The sequence below is a fragment of the Haliotis cracherodii genome, unplaced genomic scaffold, assembly GCF_022045235.1.
Source record: "Haliotis cracherodii isolate W230 unplaced genomic scaffold, xgHalCrac1.p SCAF_10, whole genome shotgun sequence".
Lineage (NCBI taxonomy): Eukaryota > Metazoa > Mollusca > Gastropoda > Lepetellida > Haliotidae > Haliotis > Haliotis cracherodii.
In genome coordinates, this window is record NW_027266265.1 from 10,298,937 (window position 1) to 10,317,994 (window position 19,058).

At 42.1% G+C, this 19,058-nt stretch overlaps 1 protein-coding gene across 1 annotated transcript in view; it reads right to left on the reverse strand.

The window, feature by feature from the left end:
* The window catches only part of LOC139454052 (protein fantom-like), a 55,694-nt gene that overhangs the window by 25,911 nt on the left and 10,725 nt on the right, over nucleotides 1-19,058 (reverse strand). Inside the window, exons 12-26 of the mRNA XM_071235541.1 lie at nucleotides 18,337-18,483; nucleotides 17,024-17,097; nucleotides 15,656-15,795; nucleotides 11,585-11,691; nucleotides 10,560-10,677; nucleotides 9,693-9,811; nucleotides 9,120-9,221; nucleotides 8,571-8,642; nucleotides 7,580-7,657; nucleotides 6,734-6,849; nucleotides 5,343-5,412; nucleotides 4,004-4,133; nucleotides 2,276-2,370; nucleotides 1,642-1,801; nucleotides 228-382 (exon numbers count right to left, since the gene is read on the reverse strand). Coding sequence (XP_071091642.1) covers nucleotides 228-382; nucleotides 1,642-1,801; nucleotides 2,276-2,370; nucleotides 4,004-4,133; nucleotides 5,343-5,412; nucleotides 6,734-6,849; nucleotides 7,580-7,657; nucleotides 8,571-8,642; nucleotides 9,120-9,221; nucleotides 9,693-9,811; nucleotides 10,560-10,677; nucleotides 11,585-11,691; nucleotides 15,656-15,795; nucleotides 17,024-17,097; nucleotides 18,337-18,483 — 1,683 coding nt within the window. The remainder of the gene's footprint in view (nucleotides 1-227; nucleotides 383-1,641; nucleotides 1,802-2,275; nucleotides 2,371-4,003; nucleotides 4,134-5,342; nucleotides 5,413-6,733; nucleotides 6,850-7,579; nucleotides 7,658-8,570; nucleotides 8,643-9,119; nucleotides 9,222-9,692; nucleotides 9,812-10,559; nucleotides 10,678-11,584; nucleotides 11,692-15,655; nucleotides 15,796-17,023; nucleotides 17,098-18,336; nucleotides 18,484-19,058) is intronic.

A 19,058-nucleotide genomic window follows, 5' to 3' on the forward strand; every position in this document is an offset into this window, starting at 1 on the left:
CAAGTCATCAAACCTGACCACCCTATTCATTTAGTGTATCCATTTAGTTGCCTCTTACATTGGTTGCTTGGAATCTATAGTCTTACCCAGAATCCCAACAGGTGGCAAGCATGGCAAGCATGGCAAGTATTGAAGATGTAAATATATATGAATATAAAAAAATGAAGTTGTAAGTATGCATGAGAAAAACTGTACATTAATTATTTTGGGCAAAGTTGTGAACATACCACAGTTCTGAGATACTGGTCCAGATCACTTGTCATCGGCACAGGGTACGTCTTGTGGTCATTGAACTCAGGGTTGTTCGTGTTGGGCAGAATCATGGAGTCATGATCATCGAAATCGAAAAACTTGTAGACACAGTAAGGAGAGGGCTGCACATCTGAAATAACAAGAATGTTTTTGTACTAAAAACATGACCTGCACACACAAAACACTAAAAGCATTTTCAGTTGTCATAACCAATATACTTCTAACCTGCTACGATAATAAAAATGAGTCATGAATTAACATAATATAGTCCTACAGTAGGCGCCACTGATGCAGATTTAAAGTTCTAGCTCACTGAGATACCATGCCGCAGTTTAACATGAATACCCCACTCAGACACAGTATACTGACTCCGAGCAGACCAGTCCTTGTTTTAGCCCCTAAATGCCGAGCGCCAGACAGGGTAACAACAAGTACCAACTTTTAACGTCTTTTGGTATGACGTGGCCGGGGATCGAATCCCGGACCTTCCGCTCTCCGGGCGGACACTCTACCACTAGACCACGGAGGCGGTCGTTTTCTGTCGTAAATGTTGCAATGTTCCACCACTAATGTTATGAGATTGAAGTAACTGCAAGCCATGAAATACTGTGATTACCGACTAGGTTCAACTCCCTGATACCATAACACGGTATGAATCGACGGCCTGTGGCATGATATGGCGTCGTCGAACATGGCGAAAGAAAAGCGACAGTGGTCGTTTTGATTGACTGCAGTATGTTGCTAAATGTCATATTCTGAGCAAGGGGTGTATACATGTGGTTATGAAACTCTTCAAGGATTACTCATGAATCTGCCCATAGACAGCCATAATTCCTAGAGCATCAATGCCCGCCTCGTACACTTTGTGTGGCACGGACACAGTGGTTTGAATATGTTGGGGAAAACCTGCTGCATGAGAGATGGGTCACATCATATTGCTTTATTTCTATCCAGGTAATAACATTCACTTAATCGACAAGTTAAAGAAACAATTTCACCGATCAATAATGGATGTGGATGCACCATCAGCTCTTGACATCTCCAAGAATGATGTTACCAAGGATACGTTAGTTCACATGGTGAGGCAACTTGAACATCGTCGTGACGTCTTGCCATTATGACGTCTCAAAAATGTATTCTTTATCACAGGATGAAGTCCAGTCGGTGCCTTTGATCTTTTAGCAAAGCATCTTAGAATACTGATCATAACTGCATCCATATCTTTGCCCCTATGGATATTACAGTGATAAACATGCTTACACCTCACAGAAATTACATCAGTTTCCTTGATCTATACAACTTGGCTCAATCAGAAAACTAGCACCGCCAACAAAAGTTCACAACCAAAACTAAACTAACAGGGACCAGACAAGGCTTTGCAAAACTTACTCTTTCTGCGAGACTTGATGCCAGTACACTTCATTAGCTTGATGTGCAGCTCGTTGACATTGTCCATGGGTCGTTGAGCTGCCTGTTCGTCCAGGGCCTGGAGAGCTTGCTGTGTAGCGTGCTGGTTGGTGGTGATGTAGCCAAGTGCCTTGGTCCTCTCCTGAAAGATTTGAGCAAGTGAATTGGGATTAATGCTGCTTTGGACAGGTTTCTGGTTAATGTGAGAGGAATGCTCAAAAAGATGCAGGTCGTAGATGGTAAACCCTTTGGTGAAAACCCTCAGGTATGTAGCTGATAAACTAAGAACAAAAATCAAGGTAAATCTGGGATTCAACCATAAGATCTAGGATTCTGGTACACCTAAGGGAAGCAACCCAGCAGAGCGAAATGTGGAGCCTTGGATCACAGACAGCATTGCCAGCTCCGTCAGAAAGAAAATGTGGCAGGTTTCAATAACATCAATCATAATTCTTTCAATCCCATTCTTTTAATTCTTTATTAAAAACTCAGGTCTCAACCATGAAATCCTTTGCAATTCTTGGCAGTTAATAAAATCACACACACATTTACATTCTAAGTGACATTACAGTACAAACATGCTGAGCATGGCATCAAGATGCGGTTGAGGACCTACCTTGTAGAGTCGGAGGGCCTGGTCCATGGGAACCCTCAGTCTCACCCAGTAGTCCACAGTTCCGAACCCGACTCCATTGATACCTTCTCCAACACCTGGTGGAAAAGGGGACAACTTGCAGTCAGTGAGCAACAGTAGACATGGTGAGGTGAAATGGGGTTTAACATCGCTTCCAAGATTATTGCACTTATATAGCGACGTGCATGTACGTGTGTGTGTTTGTGTGGCTGCTTGTACTAGTCCGGACTGATGCTGATTTAGAGTGCCAGCTCACTGAGATACCATGCCGCAGTTTAACATGAATATCCCACTCAGACACTGTATACTGACTCTGAGCCAACCAGTCCTTGTTTTAGCCCCTTAATGCCGAGCGCCAGACAGGGTAACAACAAGTACCAATTTTTAATGTCTTTTGGTATGACCTTCCGCTCTCCAGGCGGACGCTCTACCACTAGACCACAGAGGCGGTCAACAGTAGACAAGAGAGCGGCTGTTCGAGCAAAGAAGAGTTAGAAATCAGGTTGCGCATGAGTGCAGGTCACATGTCTTATGACAGCATCTTTGAGATGACTGGTCCCAGGTGTCCCTGGGTAAAAGTTTTGGCTTCAAATTAAGTTTCATTGTCTGTTGCTGCAGTCCGGCTTAACTTGGCAGAAATTATCCAACAAAATACATAATGCAAACAATATCAATGGAGACAAAAAGAAGGGCATTTGAACATTATTTTTCATGGAGCTTAATAAAAGCTGAGCTCCATAGCTAAGTCTGCTACCGACTTGATGATGATCACCAGACCATATAGTTGACAGCAGCATGAGGGAAATAGATTAAAGGCCGTTTTGAACAGTATTTCTGTAATCATGATTACAACATGGCATGTAAGCTTAATGCAATCTCATTAAAATCAGATCTAAGTTCTCGCTGCCGCTAACCAAAGATCATCCCAGTACGGGTCATGTCAGAACGACCTTTCGCGAAATTTGACTGACCACTGAAACGACTAACAAGAAGTCAACATCAGCTAATTAGAAAGCACTCGTTTTAACCTGGCGACCTCCATTTCAGACTATGCTTAAAAGATATGTTGACATAGTTCTCGATTAAAATGATAAAAACTGAACAAACGAACATTCCAGAATGTCTAATATATGGTTGCAGTTGTATGGTAGTGCTTCCCACGTACTGTGCAAGGCCTCCTCTGTTCAAATGTTAAATCCCTGGGAGGTGAGAGATACACGATAACTTTGCCGGAATCAGTTGTACAGGCCATAATTGTCGTTCTGAATACCCCGTGTTAACGTTTTCGAGGTTGCATGATTAGAAAACACATTCCGACTGTCACTTTCATGATCTGGTAAGCGACACATTGATTGGTCTGATGAAAGGTCGTTCGATGTGACCCGTAATGGGATGTCATCAGATCTTTGTTCTGCAATAGCGAGAACTAACATCTGACTTTAATGAGATTGAGCTTGATGTGGGAGGAAAGCTGAAAGTGATGCAGTCCTTAAACGTTTACCACTGGTTTACGAGTGCATGAATGGTGCTGAAAAACCTAGAATAAAAATCAGGCCGAATCTAGCACTAGATTCCATGATCACAAGATGTGCATATTCAATCCTCCCAATACATATCAGAAGGTTTCATATGAACAAGTCTTACACTGGAACAACATTAAACACTGATGTAATCCATACAGTGACAAGTGATTGACTGTCATTCATTTACCTGTCAATGTGGCTGTGCCATGTATCCGGCCATGAGGCTTGTCAAATATGTCCCTGAAGACAAGCTGACAGACGGCTAGTGTCTGGAAGTCCTGGCCAAAAGACTGGTGAAGCTCCAGAGTACAGGAGTCCTGCAATACAACACCATACATGGTCACTTGAAGGCGCCAGAATAATACAATATCGACATCAGGGACTTATCTTGGTGGGGGGAGGAGGGCCAGGGAGCGACAAAATAAACACACCAATTACGAGCTCTACTAAGGTGAAAACGTTTGTTGCCATTTTGTTCTGTTACTGGCCTTAGATTCCATTTTCTTGCACTTTTTACAGCCTTGAAATGTCTATCGTACAATACACCATGTGATTCTTAAACTCAGTTGATAATTTTATCACTTAGTTTCTATTTCGACTACAGCAACTTCAATAGTACCGAGGAGTGTCTCAATGACAGACAATACTATACCAGCTGCTCAAAAGATTGCACATGCATTAATAGCAGACAGTGTAGGGCTAAATAATTATCTTCACTTAATCATGTTAATCATGTTAATTGGTGTCTATAATAATTTAGTCCTTGTAATTAGTTTTCGTTGCTTGGCATACTATTCATATGAATTCAGGAGGAAGAAATCATATTTTTGATGCAAATTCGTAAGCAACACAACAAATTTGGCACAGTCAGCAAATATGCACAAGATCTGCTCCAGATATGAGCACTACCACCATTTTCAGTCTAGGTCAAAGTTGTTGCCATGGAAACTCAAACTTTCATTTTTTTTAAATCACAAAATATCCAAAGGCACCCGTTCAACACTAGACCTATCAAAGTACCAAGTTTGATGTAGAAATTCATTTAGTCAGCTCATACAAGCATAGATTACTGGTAACCAACTCTTCCCCCGAAGTCTCCAGGATCATTTGCTGCAGCATCACTGAGGGAAGATCAAGTGGAATCCTCGTCTACAGCAGAAAACCCTGAGATCCCCAGAGCCCTCTTAACATCTACCACAGTAAGACTATGGCCAGATTAATGAGGCATGCCATGTCTAACTTGAAGCAGCGAGGGCTGGCAGTAATAAGGTGCAGTTCAATTCATGTGATGGTTGTCTGAGTAGTACAGACAATGCATGAAGACTTGCAGTAATAAGGTGCAGTTCAATTCATGTGATGGTTGTCTAAGTAGTACAGACAATGCATGAAGACTTGCAGTAATAAGGTGCAGTTCAATTCATGTGATGGTTGTCTAAGTAGTACAGACAATGCTGATCATCAGCCCTTCAGGTAGCTATTGATGGGTGGAAGTCAAGGGTACACAACTGCTGGCAAACAAGTATTACCTTTTGTAAATAATGTAAGAAGAAGTCATCCACCTTGACGACATACTGGGAGGTGAAGTTGTACTCAGATCTGTAACACAAAGTCATTGTCAGGTCAGAGTTATTCAGAAAACAACAATGAAGCACCTGATAAAGGGTTCAGCTCACTTGATTCTTTATTCTACAAGTTTTAGATCCATGTATCTAGGATACAGATCTAGAAATACTACTACTGTTTTCTTCTGTACTTTGTTTAGGGAAAATGTCTGTGGCTTATACTCATTGTCCTTAAATGGAATGAGGCTCAGTGAGTGAGTGAGTGAGTATGGTTTTATGCCGCTTTTAGCAATATTCCAGCAATATCACGGCGGGGGACACCGGAAATGGGCTTCACACATTGTACCCATGTCGGGAATCGAACCCAGGTCTTCAGCGTGACGAGCGAACGCTTTAACCACTAGGCTACCCGACCGCCCCATATGAGGCTCAGAAAACTGGATGTCCCAGCAAGTTTGATGCATGTTGTTCAAACACCTCTTTGTTTAATTCTCAGTGTGTGTGTATTCCAGATATATGGCAGTGGCCTGTAAATAATATGGGACCACACAATACTGTGGATGATATTGTGAGAGATCCACAATCCACACCGTCGGAATACGATGACATGCAAGTCAGCAAGTCTCACCACCTGATTCATTAAGTCGCCTCATTCAACCAGCATAGGTTGGGACCAGATCTAACCCAGAATCCCCTAGACCTCTTACCTTGGTCCCCTGTTGACTGGTGACCACGGAGAACAGTCCCCATAGATCTCTTACCTTGGTTCCCTGCTGACCGGTGACCATGGTGAACAGTCCTCCTAGATCTCTTACCTTGGTCCCCTGCTGACTGGTGACCACAGAGAACAGTCCCCCTAGACCTCTTACCTTGGTCCCCTGTTGACTGGTGACCACGGAGAACAGTCCCCATAGATCTCTTACCTTGGTTCCCTGCTGACCGGTGACCATGGTGAACAGTCCTCCTAGATCTCTTACCTTGGTCCCCTGCTGACTGGTGACCACAGAGAACAGTCCCCCTAGATCTCTTACCTTGGTCCCCTGTTGACTGGTGACCACGGAGAACAGTCCTCCTAGATCTCTTACCTTGGTCCCCTGTTGACTGGAGACCACGGAGAGCAGTCCTCCTTGATCTCTTACCTTGGTCCCCTGTTGACTGGTGACCACAGAGAACAGTCCCCCTAGATCTCTTACCTTGGTCCCCTGCTGACTGGTGACTAAGGAGAGCAGTCCCCCTAGATCTCTTACCTTGGTCCCCTGTTGACTAGTGACCACGGAGAACAGTCCCCCTAGACCTCTTACCTTGGTCCCCTGTTGACTAGTGACCACGGAGAACAGTCCCCCTGGACCTCTTACCTTGGTCCCCTGTTGACTGGCGTGGACTGAATCTCAAACTCGAAGAACTCCCATGTGCAGAATATTGATGGCTCTTCATCCCCAAGGGCACGTAGTGCATCATTAGACAGGCTCACCTGGCATGGGGAAGTAGCAAAATCTTAAACTTGTCCCTTTGAAATAAACATTCCTATTTTGTCTTGTAGAAATATTATCATCCTGTCTGACTGGAAGACACTGAGACAGAGGTTTCATCAAATACTTTCTAGAATTTCTTGTCTTTCTGCATTTGTTTTTACATTCTGATACTAGACCATAGTGCTCATGGTGATTCTGCAAGACTATAAAATAATGGTGGATAAAAATGATAATCGGAAGTATCGTCGATGGGAAGAAATATTAACGTTTAACAATATGACAACTGTGTCATCAATAATATCTCACACAAACAATTGTGATGAAATTAAGTTTAAATATACCAAAACAGACTTGTTATTGTCAATCATTTTAATTGCCAAAGAAGGAAAGCAACTTTTTTTGTCACAAATCTTATGTCCACAAAGTAATCCCTGCATAAATGTGTCACCACTCACCAGTGGCATGAAGTGTGTTGAATTCTTTCAGATATTTTTGCATATTTGCTCAAAGTCACTCCGATATTTTTCAATAATTGATCGATATTTAGTAAATGATTATTGATCTCTATGATCAATATCAATAGCCAGCCCTACTGTAAAGTTACAACATCTAAAATCGAAAATAAAGGAGAGTGAGCCCAAAGGTTTCACTGTAACGTCTTTACTGGCAATGTGACACAACACTGTATTACTGGTCCCATGACTTACATTGTCGGAACATGGGACTCACCTTGTTGATATGTATTTCAAAGAGATTCTGTCCTCTTTCCAGATGAATCGTCTCATCAAACTCTATAGTTGAATCCTCCTGAAAATAAATAAAAGCCATGAACTTAGGCTTAAAAAAAATAAAAGAATTGGTTCTCAGGCAATGACTTTTGAAAATATAGTGCGGGTGTGCGGTGGTTTCTTTGCTTGTTCAAACTAGTATGTAACCAAACCCGGGAAAGAGCCTCCCTACACAAACTCCTATTGGCCCCATTACCCAAACATGAGATGTGCAGTAAAGCAGTGCGAATGTAAAGGGGAATAATATCGTGCTATATTGGATCACATTGTTTTCAAGTATTAGGACTTTTTTTTTTAAATGGAAATATAAAACGAAACATGCAGCAGACTGTATGATGATGCAGCGGTGCCTGAGAACCACAACTACTATTTTGTTTTAGCCTAATTCATCTACCGTATTTGACGTAATAAGCTCCCAGGGTGCTCTCAAAATTAGAAATAGGAGGTTCTTATTAGAATATGATTAAGGTGAGAAAAAAAAAACAGAGTTGAAAGATTGTATATTTCGTGGTTTATACTGACAGCATGAAATGATACAAAAGAAAAGTCTGTGTGTATTATACACGACAGATATATTTTTCAGAATTTAATTGCCCATAATTAAGGGTGCATATCACACGAGTGCATAATATACACAAATCAATAAGCCTTGTGTACATTGATCATTCGGAAGGGTGCTAATTGGGATTGTTCACTAGCCAATATATAACCAAATATTGCCGTGGGCGCTTATTACATCGAATTGGCCACAAAACACATTTGCCCAATGCAAAATTTTAACAGTCACTCTCCCCCCGTCCCCCTGAAAGTGTTTACTTCTTGATATTTGTGTCATGGGATGTGAGGCATACAATCACAAATATAACCCATCTATTGTCTGTAACAGCTCTATTTGTGAGTTTGTACATGGGAGTAAGTTAGCAAAGACTCACATCTTCAGTTGGTGGCATGATCTTGTACTGTCGGGTTCCATAAGCAACGTCACGCAGCTGAGCTTCAAGTTTCTGCAGGACATTCATAAATCATGAATATGTAACACACTTGAAAACATCACCATTGACAACAAAAACAAACAGCATCTAAACCATTTCATGTGACACATACAAGTTATATTCACTGAACAAAGCCTGAAATGTTCACCCTTTAGGATAATAATTTCTCGAAGCTTCTTCTGCTTTCAGAGGTAGGCACCATTGGTCATAAAGACTCATATCCAACTAGTCCACAGCTAGTTTTGGACTAATGGTATCTGTAAAATAGGTTGGGAAGAAAGCAACTAGTCCCTAAAGATTTTCATTAGTCATGGACTAGCAGACCAGTGGCAGTGTCTATCCCTGCTCTTTGTGTCACAGCTCCCCAGGCCGATATCAACAGGCATCTGCAATAACCACCTCACATTCCTATGGTTGAAGAGAATGATGTTTAGCATCCTTGCATAATGATGGGTCATTTAACATGGCAACCTTAAGACCATGTATTACCTTTATTCTAGCCTGGCGTATATCTAGAAGTCGGGCAAACTCATCCAGTTTCATCTCGTACTCCTTCTTCACATCAGCCATCTTGCCGGCTGACATGTCCACCTGACAATGACAATATTCACAGGGTTAGAAATTGGCACTAGTCCTGTAGTCCTTGCCAAACTGCCCAATAGTAAAGGTATCATAAGGACTAGTAGAAAATTGACATTTTTAAGAGTTTTGCTATATGTTATCATTATGAGGACTGGTGGAAAAAAACTGTTAGTTTTTAACGCTGATTCATACAACTGTCTTAATGACACATTGGAGCAGAAGGTATATACTGAAATGGGAAATTCAAAATCATGCAGAAAATTATCAGTTTGGGTATGGTGCTGACAAACCTAGAAACATAATCGGGGCGAACCGGGATTCGAACCCACAATCATCGGTTTCTGGCGTGCCCAAGGGACTCAACTCTGCACAGAGAACTGGGGCGCCTCAGACGACTGGGCCACCCAATCATGTCCAAACAAGACATGACAGGAAACTTCAACCCTGAACACAGTGTGGTAGCCTGTTGTCCTCCATTACCTCTGTCTGGTAGTCCTTGTTGATCTTGTGTTGGACCATCAGCATGTTGCGGGTCTTCTCCAGTTCGTGGACTGTCTCGGCGTACTCCGCCTGGAGTTCAAGCAGCTGTCTGTGGTAGTCTGGACAATACAACATCACCTTTGAGTGAGTGAGTGAGTGAGTGAGTGAGTGAGTGAGTGAGTGAGTGAGTGAGTGAGTGAGTGAGTGAGTGAGTGAGTGAGTGAGTGAGTGAGTGAGTGAGTGAGTGAGTGAGTGAGTGAGTGAGTGAGTGAGTGAGTGAGTGAGTGAGTGAGTATGGTTTTACGCCGGTTTTAGCAATATTCCAGCAATATCACGGCGGGGGACACCAGAAATGGGCTTCACACATTGTACCCATGTTGGGAATCGAACCCGGAAAATTCAGTGTGTCGAGCGAACGCTTTAACCACTAGGCTACCCGACCGCCCCTCACATCACCTATGACAAGTCCACTCTTCATACACAAACATATCCCCCCCACCCCCCACCCCCCCAAAAAAAGAGTATAACAGTTAGTAATTTAAAAACAATTAGCAGTGTCTTATGCCACAATGTTTTCTTTCTTTTCATTAACTTTCTATTAATGTCACTGTTAATCCAGGTCCATCACATGGAAATAATTTAAGAAGCATGGAGTGAGTCTCCCCTGAGAAGAATTATACAAAAACTATGAACAAAGATGTGCATCTATTAAAACCATACACAAATTAAATTTGTTGTCAGAGATCGAGTGGTTGATAGTTAATTCAAACATTCATGACACTAGTCTTTCTTATATAAGTTTGTGTAAAACAATAATTTTTCACACCATAAAAGCACCTCATTATGTATTATTTTTAAGTTCCTGACCTTTGGTCATCTCATTGTCAACCTGCTGTAGGAAGTCCGGCTGTGGCATGGCCTTCTGTTTCTTCTGCTTGACCAACACTAATGCCTCCTCCATCTCTGTGAAGTCTACAGCACTTTCCTGCACAGGACATAGAAGACTCACTTAGTTGGCACTGTGTACAATATATTGTTCTGCATTCTCATTAAAAAGTGATCATGATGATATACATTTTCAGCCTAGTAGTGAGTGAGCTGGTCCATATCACTGCACTGCTTAATATGGGCGGTAAGAGCACACAGACACATGTAATAAATGTTAAGCATTTTGGTGATCCTGGGATTGACAAGGGAAGCAACTCTGCACATCAAATTGCTACACCTGGAGTCAGTTGGGTTATACTCTTCGTTCAGCATTAATTTAGCCACACCAAGGCAGGGTGACACCAGAAATAGTCTTCACACATTGTACGCAGATGTAGATGTAGACAAGCTAATGCTTTAACCATGAAGCTATCCACGTCTTCCCGAGGCAAGGGTGTTAACTGACTATATAAGTCCAGTTTCCACCGTTGCCGAACTAGGCTGGAATTCCGGAGTTACATTTGGGCTGGACTATGCATAGTCCAATCAAAATCTCGTAACAAACTAGACATCCGGTTCATAAACAACATGGATTTCAACAAGTAGATTTCATTTGACTGAATGATTTGCAAAGCATGTGTATGCCAACATGGACAACTGGGCATAGACAGATATTTTTCAAATCTTTTCATGATTTTAATCAAGGTGCTCAAATTGTCTTGAGTGGGCGCCACCTTTTTCTTGGAAACATTTGCAAGTGACATGAGAGGTGAAATCTGATTGGTCAGTTGGAGGGACATAGAAGGGACATAACTCATTATAGCCACTGGTGGCGCTGCAATCGAGCCTGGAAATTCTAGCCTAGTTCAGCAAGGGTGAAAACTGGACTTTTATAGACAGTTACTGCCCTTGCCTCAGGGAGATGACCTATCCGCTGCCCTTCAACTGCGGAAGAAGCTGCATACCTTGGTGAAGAACTTCATCTTCTCCTCCAGGTCGTCATACTGCTCCTTGGTCTGGAAGTACTTGAGCTGCAGCTCCTGGAAGTCACGGGCTAGCTTCTCATTCTCATCTGGAACACATACAAGGACTGAGTATAGCCGTAGGAATAAACTTAGTAAAATCTAAATATGTTTTATATTTGTATACTTATCCTGCATTACTTCTTAATGCATTTACTGCAGTTTTCTGACAGAGAGACGAACTGTGTGAGATCCAGCTGCTGAAGAAAAGATGTTCCAACCAGTAGAGGCAGCACCCTCGCACAGTCCCCACGTGACCCGGAAGTCATGACGTCAGATAACTGCTTTAAACATAACACCTGAAACTTCGTGGGGAGGCAGTGTAATGAAGGGAGGGCACTTATACGTCATAATGCAGGATAAGTATACAAATGTAAAAAATATTTAGATTCTACTAAAATTTTTAACTTATCCTGCATTGCTTCTTAATGCATCTCTGTCAGACGGCACGACCAGTGGGCATACCTTCAGATGTGATCCATAATAAACCCTCATCAAGGTCCGATGAAACCGCACCGGATACAAGTGATGACCGGAACATCTACGACCATTCCTGTCTTCAGGAAACAAGAGTTGATGCAAAAAGGAAAAACCCGAATAGGTGACGGCGGGTAGCCAAAAACTAGAACTTACCTAAGAACGAATGTGGAACGCAGTAGAGTCCTCTAATCTGAGGTGATAAACACCAAAGAGGTCAACGGGCCCCGCTCAGGGTATCGAAGAATCAGCATCAACATGTACGACCATTCCAGTGAGCCAATGCAGAATGCAGGAGAGCCCTCTAGTCTGGGGTGATAAACACCAGAGAGGTTGACGGGCCCCACTAGGGCCACGGGGAATCAGCGGCATTGACGTCAGCGTTGGTGTCGGTGTCAACATCTACGACTATTCCTGTCATCAGGAAACAAGAGTCGACGCAAAAAGGAAAACCTGAATAGGTGATAGAACTAGATTGAGGCGGGTAGCCAAAAACTAGAACTGAACTAAGAGCGAATGCGGAATGCAGTAGAGCCCTCTAGTATGTGGTGATAGACACCAGAGAGGTCGACGGGCCCTGCTCAGGGTATCGGAGAATCAGTGGCGTCGAGGATTGGTGACCTGTTGGCCTACAAACAGGGGACCAAAACTGTGAACACGGGCGACATCTTACAAAGCTACATCACGGAGATGGTGGCTGGCGAAGATGGTGTCAGTTTGCCAATAACAGCCTTCCATGATCGACTGGATGGAGCAGTTACTGTGAAGAGCCATGGTAGATGCGACCGCCCTGATCTCATGTTGTTGGCCTTGGGGGGGGTCTAATCCAGCGATTATATAAGCTTGGAGGATGACCGCACGGACTCACAAGGAAATAGTATTCCGGCTGACCTCTGACTGCGACAAGGGGGAGACCGGCAGGAAAAAGCATTTCCTCGCAGCAGACTTTAGACCATCGTAGGAGAACCTTCAATGCCCTAACAGGACATAATAAAAGCTCAGCCTCTTCATCTGGACTCACAATGGACGAGGGGGGGAAGATGGTAAATAACAAGTATTTGTCACAAAGTGACGAAATGTCCCCCGCCTGTATATACACCATAGTACCAAATATGAAGACAATCTAGTGATTAGTTCTTGAGATATCGCGGCAACACCGTTTTCCAACTCCAAAAGCAGATTTGCCTGCTGTGACCTTGAAAATAGGGTCAAGGTCACCAAAACCGACTGGTGTCTGGGGTGTCTGTATATACGCCATAGTTCCAAATATGAAGACAATCCAGCGATTAGTTCTTGAGATATCGCAGCAACACCGTTTTCCAACTCCAAAAGCAGATTTGCCTGCTGTGACATTGAAAATGAGGTCAAGGTCACCAAAACCGACTGGTGTCTGCGGAGTCTGTATATACACTATAGTTCCAAATATGAAGACAATCCAGCGATTAGTTCTTGAGATATCGCGGCAACACCGTTTTCCAACTCCAAAAGCAGATTTGCCTGCTGTGACCTTGAAAATGAGGTCAAGGTCACCAAAACCGACTGGTGTCTGCGGAGTCTGTATATACACCATAGTTCCAAATATGAAGACAATCCAGTGTTTAGTTCTTGAGATATCGCGGCAACAAACAGGTGGGACGTACGGAAGGACGTACGTACGGACGGTCGTGAATACTATATCCCCCGCTTTGCGCTTTCTACTGCCTCTACTGTTTGGAATAACTTTTCTTCAGCAGCTGGATCACACAGTTTGTCGCTGTCAGAAAACCGCAGTAAATGCATTAAGGAGTAATGCAGGATAAGTTAAAAAAATTTAATAGATACCAGGGTTCGAATTTGCTTGTATCACAGAGCAAATGGTATGGTTAAAAGAACTTCCTGGTGACTAAACACTTAGAAATCATATTTTGTATTAAATGAAGCTAGTGATGAATCTACTTTTGCAGATGTAAACAATATAGACAACAATCTCATACAAGTTATTAAGGCGAAACTTGTAGTGGCAAACTTGAATGTGTCGATTAGGAGATAAACATACTGTGTTTTCAATGTAGAGCTAGGTTACCTGTAGATTTAACCCCGCTAAATTGAATTTGGAACCGAACGCACAGCGTGAGGTTTCAAATGTTAAATTTAGCGCGGTTAAATCTACAGGTAACCTAGCTCTACATTGAAAACACAGTATGTTTATCTCCATTCTACCATGACTAAATAAAACGCGAACCCTTTGGTGTTAGAAAATATACTGAGTGAAGCGGCCTGGGTTGAGTTCAGCTTTTGCTCTACATCTCATGTCACCATTATGACGTCATATCGCTCATTGTGACGCAAAATATATGACGTCAAAGGCTTATATAGAAAAGCGCCAAAATTTCAAGCCCTCTGTTGTCTCCAAAATGTAAATACATTTCCTTTGTTGATTTCTGTCGTGTTTTTCTGCACGAAATGTATTGCCACACATCCTTTGAATATTGTAGTAACGGCATCTGTGCATTTTGTAACATGTAATTGTAGATATAGTTATTTAAATATGCCTACCGACAATGACTGAAAATAGTACTATTCTATGAATATTAGCTTCCGTGGTGATGCGGCCGTCAAATCAGCTGTTTCAATCAGAGGGGGTTTATTGTGATTTAATAGCCTCTGATTGACCAATCAGAATCGAGTAAATTCCAAATTCATGGTAGAATTCCCAGTGGTCTTGAACTCAATTGAGTCCCAAGTATCCAAATTAGGCATAAAAGTCCCCTCATGTCTCAACTCCCTGATAACTCAAACCTTCTTCCAGGTCCCCAAGAGTTCGACACAACGATGTTCGATGGCATATACACATGAAAATAAGTTAAGCACCACTCCCTCATATTTCTATATCCTGAATTTGTATGTGACTTTGAAAACATTTACATAGGACATTGATCTAATTCTAATAAATGTCTAAAATACAACAAAATACCTGGTGAAAATTGGAGGTGAGGTGAGGTGAAATTGGGTTTAATGTCGCATCCAAGATTATTGCACTTATACAGTGACATGCATGCGTGTGTGTGTGTGTGTGTGTGTGTGTGTGTGTGTGTGTGTGTGTGTGTGTGTGTGTGTGTGTGTGTGTGTGTGTGTGTGTGTGTGTGTGTATGTGTGTGTGTGTGTATGTGTGTGTGTGTGTATGTGTGTGTGTGTGTTTGTGTGGCTGCTTGTACAAGTCCGGACTGATGCCGATTTATAATGTGCTAGCTCACTGAGATACCATGCTGCAGTTTAACATGAATACCCCACTCAGACACAGTATACTGACTCCGAGCCGACCAGTCCTTGTCTTAGCCCCTTAAACCCGAGCACCAGACAGGGTAACAACAAGTACCATCGTTTAACGTCTTTTGGTATGACGCGGCCGGGGATCGAACCCCGGACCTGCCGCTCTCCGGGCGGACGCTCTACCATTCGACCACGGAGGCGGTAAGTGACAATTGGAAAAAGAACACTATGTATATTCAAGAAGCACTTCACATGATTTGATATAAATATGCAAAAGGAACAACGAACCCCTCTCCATTGCGTATTTATCGATGATGCCTCCCTTCTCTCCCAGGTCGGACTTGAGAGTGGCCTCCAGCTGAGCTATCTGCACCTTGAGGGCGTTCTCCCGCTGCCTCCACTCACGCTCTCTCTCAAGATCAAACGCACTGTAATAATGTACAAACCAATAATCTTAATGTACACTAACAAAGTATTCTTTTAAGGCAGAAGATGGGTTTTAGATATTTCATTACAAAACCTCAAATGAGCCTCAGTTTCATCTACCAGGCAATCAAGGCCAATTATTCACTCAACTTGAAACAAATTGCAACAGAATTTATTTCACCACAATGCGTTTCTATAAGGTACCAAGAACAACATACTAAAAGTTCCAAGCAATCCAAGTTTGGGAAATATGTGTAATTTTCATAATCCATTATGGCCTCCAATTAATAATAAATCTTCCATTTTTCAGATGAGGTTCAATCTACTGATGAAAAAAGCTTGTGTTTTATTGCAAAATAGCCATACTATGTTTCTAAAAAGATATTCAGCTATTCAGACACCTACTGAATGTTTTCAACAATTGACAAATCTTTACAAATTCAAGATGGCCACCAATTTCAAGATGGCCAACAAGTCTTCTATAAATGAGTCCAGACTGTGGAATCCTTTAACTCCAAAACAGAGTGCTAGGAATTATATGTTTATGCAAGTGTTGAGAGTGTTGAGACAAGTGGTGGCCTTACAAGGGGAACGATGGAAACTCAACGCCAAGTGTGCAACATTAGAAATTGGCTCTAGTCCTGTAGTCCTTGCCAAACTGCCCAATAGTTAAGGTATCATAAGGACTAGTAGAAATTTGCCATATTTAAGGGTTTTGCTATGTATTATCATTATAAGGACTAGTGGACTAAAAATGTTAGTTTCTAATGCTGGTGTGGGTCATGTCTTTGCCAAGTTTCCAAATAAATATTCAGCAACCCATGCAAATTAGACATATTACCCAAACTGGGATTGCTTGGGACTTTTAGTATGTTGTTCTTGGGACCTTATAGAAATGCATTGTGATGAAATATTCTGTTGTTCCAAGTGAAACCCATATTTTGCCTGGCCTAATTCAAATTGATGTAATGATTGAGTTTCATGTTCATTTATCACCCAGAGCCCCATTCCACAAAGCTATCTTAGCCCTAACATCTTCATAAGCCTATGTTAAAGTATGGGAGTTCTGATCACTTTGAGATCACTTTGAGTAACAGGGCCCAGAATTAATTGTAGACATCTATTCTTACAAGTGTACTAGAATAGCTTTTGTATAAATATATATCATTAACCATGTCTTTGAAAGAAAAAGGTCATAAAGATTGATTGAATATAAATAATTGACTGTACCTGCTAACAAGCTTTTCATTTGCCTCTTTCAAGATGTTGCTTTCCTTCTGCAGGTCAGACACCTGTTCTTGGAGCTGTTCAATGAAAATACAAGGAAAGAATTGGGTAATATTTCACAAATGCTCCTCATCGGTCAATGGCATTACAGGTTAATAAGACAATACAAGATACTCAAGAATAATGTCAAATGGAGCGAATAATTGATTTAAATGAACACATTTCCATACGGTGCAGTGAGAAACAAACTTAAGCATTTGTTGTCCTTTGGACATAATGTCCAGTGTTTCCTATATACCTATTTGCAATATTCTAAATGAGTGAGAGAGTGAGTATGGTTTTACCCTGCAATATTCCAGCAATATCATGGCAGAGGGACACTAGAAATGGTGTTCACCCATTGTACCAATGTGGGGAATCGACCCGGGTATTCAGCATGACGAGCAAACGCTTTCAGCACTAGGCTACCTCACCGGTCCTATTCTTAATGCATCAACGAAACGATACAAGAATGACTTTTGCATGCATAATACATCGATAATGTTATTAGTGAATGAGTGGATGTTGTTCAAGGCCTGTCAGCAAGATTCAAGTTATGTCATGATGGCTTGTAAATAATCATGTCAGGACCAGGCAAAGTAGGGACTAATTGTATGAGCAATGATTTATGCCATTCGGGCACAAAAACAGACCATCAGCTAAGTCTCAGACGGACCATCTCAATTAGTCAACTCGTAAAATCATGAGTCACTGGGGATCAATTCTACACACTGGCAGTTGGTGTTTTTAAGTATGTGAGTGAGTTGGGTCTTACGCCGCTTTCAACAGTATTCAAGTTATATCATGGTGTGTCAGCTTAATGAGAGAGTGAGTGAGTATGGTTTTACGCCGCTTTTAGCAATAATCCAGTAAAATCACCGCAGGGGACCCTAAAAATGGTCTTCACACATTGCACCCATGTCGGGAATCAAACCCGGGTCTTCGGCGTGACGAGTGAACGCTTTAACCACTAGGCTACCCGACCGCCCATCAGCTTAATGTGGGAGGAAAGGTGTAAGTGATGCAGGTCTCAGCTTGTTTACCTCTTCAGTGAAACCCACGAGCACGGGTATGGTGCTGGCAAATCTAGAAACATAATCAGTGTGAACCAGGATTTGAATCCAAAATCATAGGTTTCTGGCAAGCCAAGGGGAAGCAACTCTAAACAGCAAATGTGGCGCCTTGGTGACAAGGCCACAGTAAGAGACATGCTGCATGTGGCATTATCATGTATGCTGACCTAACTTTGAATCAACTGACACCAAGAGTCATCCTACCTCCACCACCTTCCTCTGATTGGCCGAGTTGTACTTGAGTTCGTTCTGTAGAGTGAGGCTCTTGTTTTCTTCATCCTTCAACTTCATGTTCAGCTCCTCCATCTTCATCAGCACCTGGTCATGGTTCATCTTTATCACACGAGTGTTCTGTGGGAAAAGAGGCACACAGCAGCTTGTATTAAAATTTCTGAACAAAACAGTCAGGCAATCACAGATAACGGATCCTTCCATGAAGAAACCCTGCCTTTAGTATGATTACTGTTGAGAATGTCAATGTATTTATAGGGGCATTTCTATATGCTCATGATACAAAACATCAGCTGGCTAAACCGTCTTCCCGAGGCAAGGGCGTTAACTGACCATAAAGTCCAGTTTCCGCCTCTGACTAGGATGGAATCCTAGAGTTATATTTGGCTGGACTAAAGAGACTAACGAGGCATCCGGGAGGAAAAAACTGCCGTTTTGCAGGATCTGCAAAGCACATGTACCGTCAACTCGGCGTTGACAGATATTTTCCAAATCTTTTCATGCCTTTAATCAAGGTGATTAAGTACTTTGATGCACTTCGCGAGGTAAAATCCATTTGATTACAATAAAGATATTGATTATTGAAAACATTGATTTGACTGGGTGCCACCATTTTGTTTGAAGCCAAGGCAAGTAATATGAGAGGTGGAATCAGATTGGTCAAGAGGCAGGACATAGAATGGACATTATCCTTT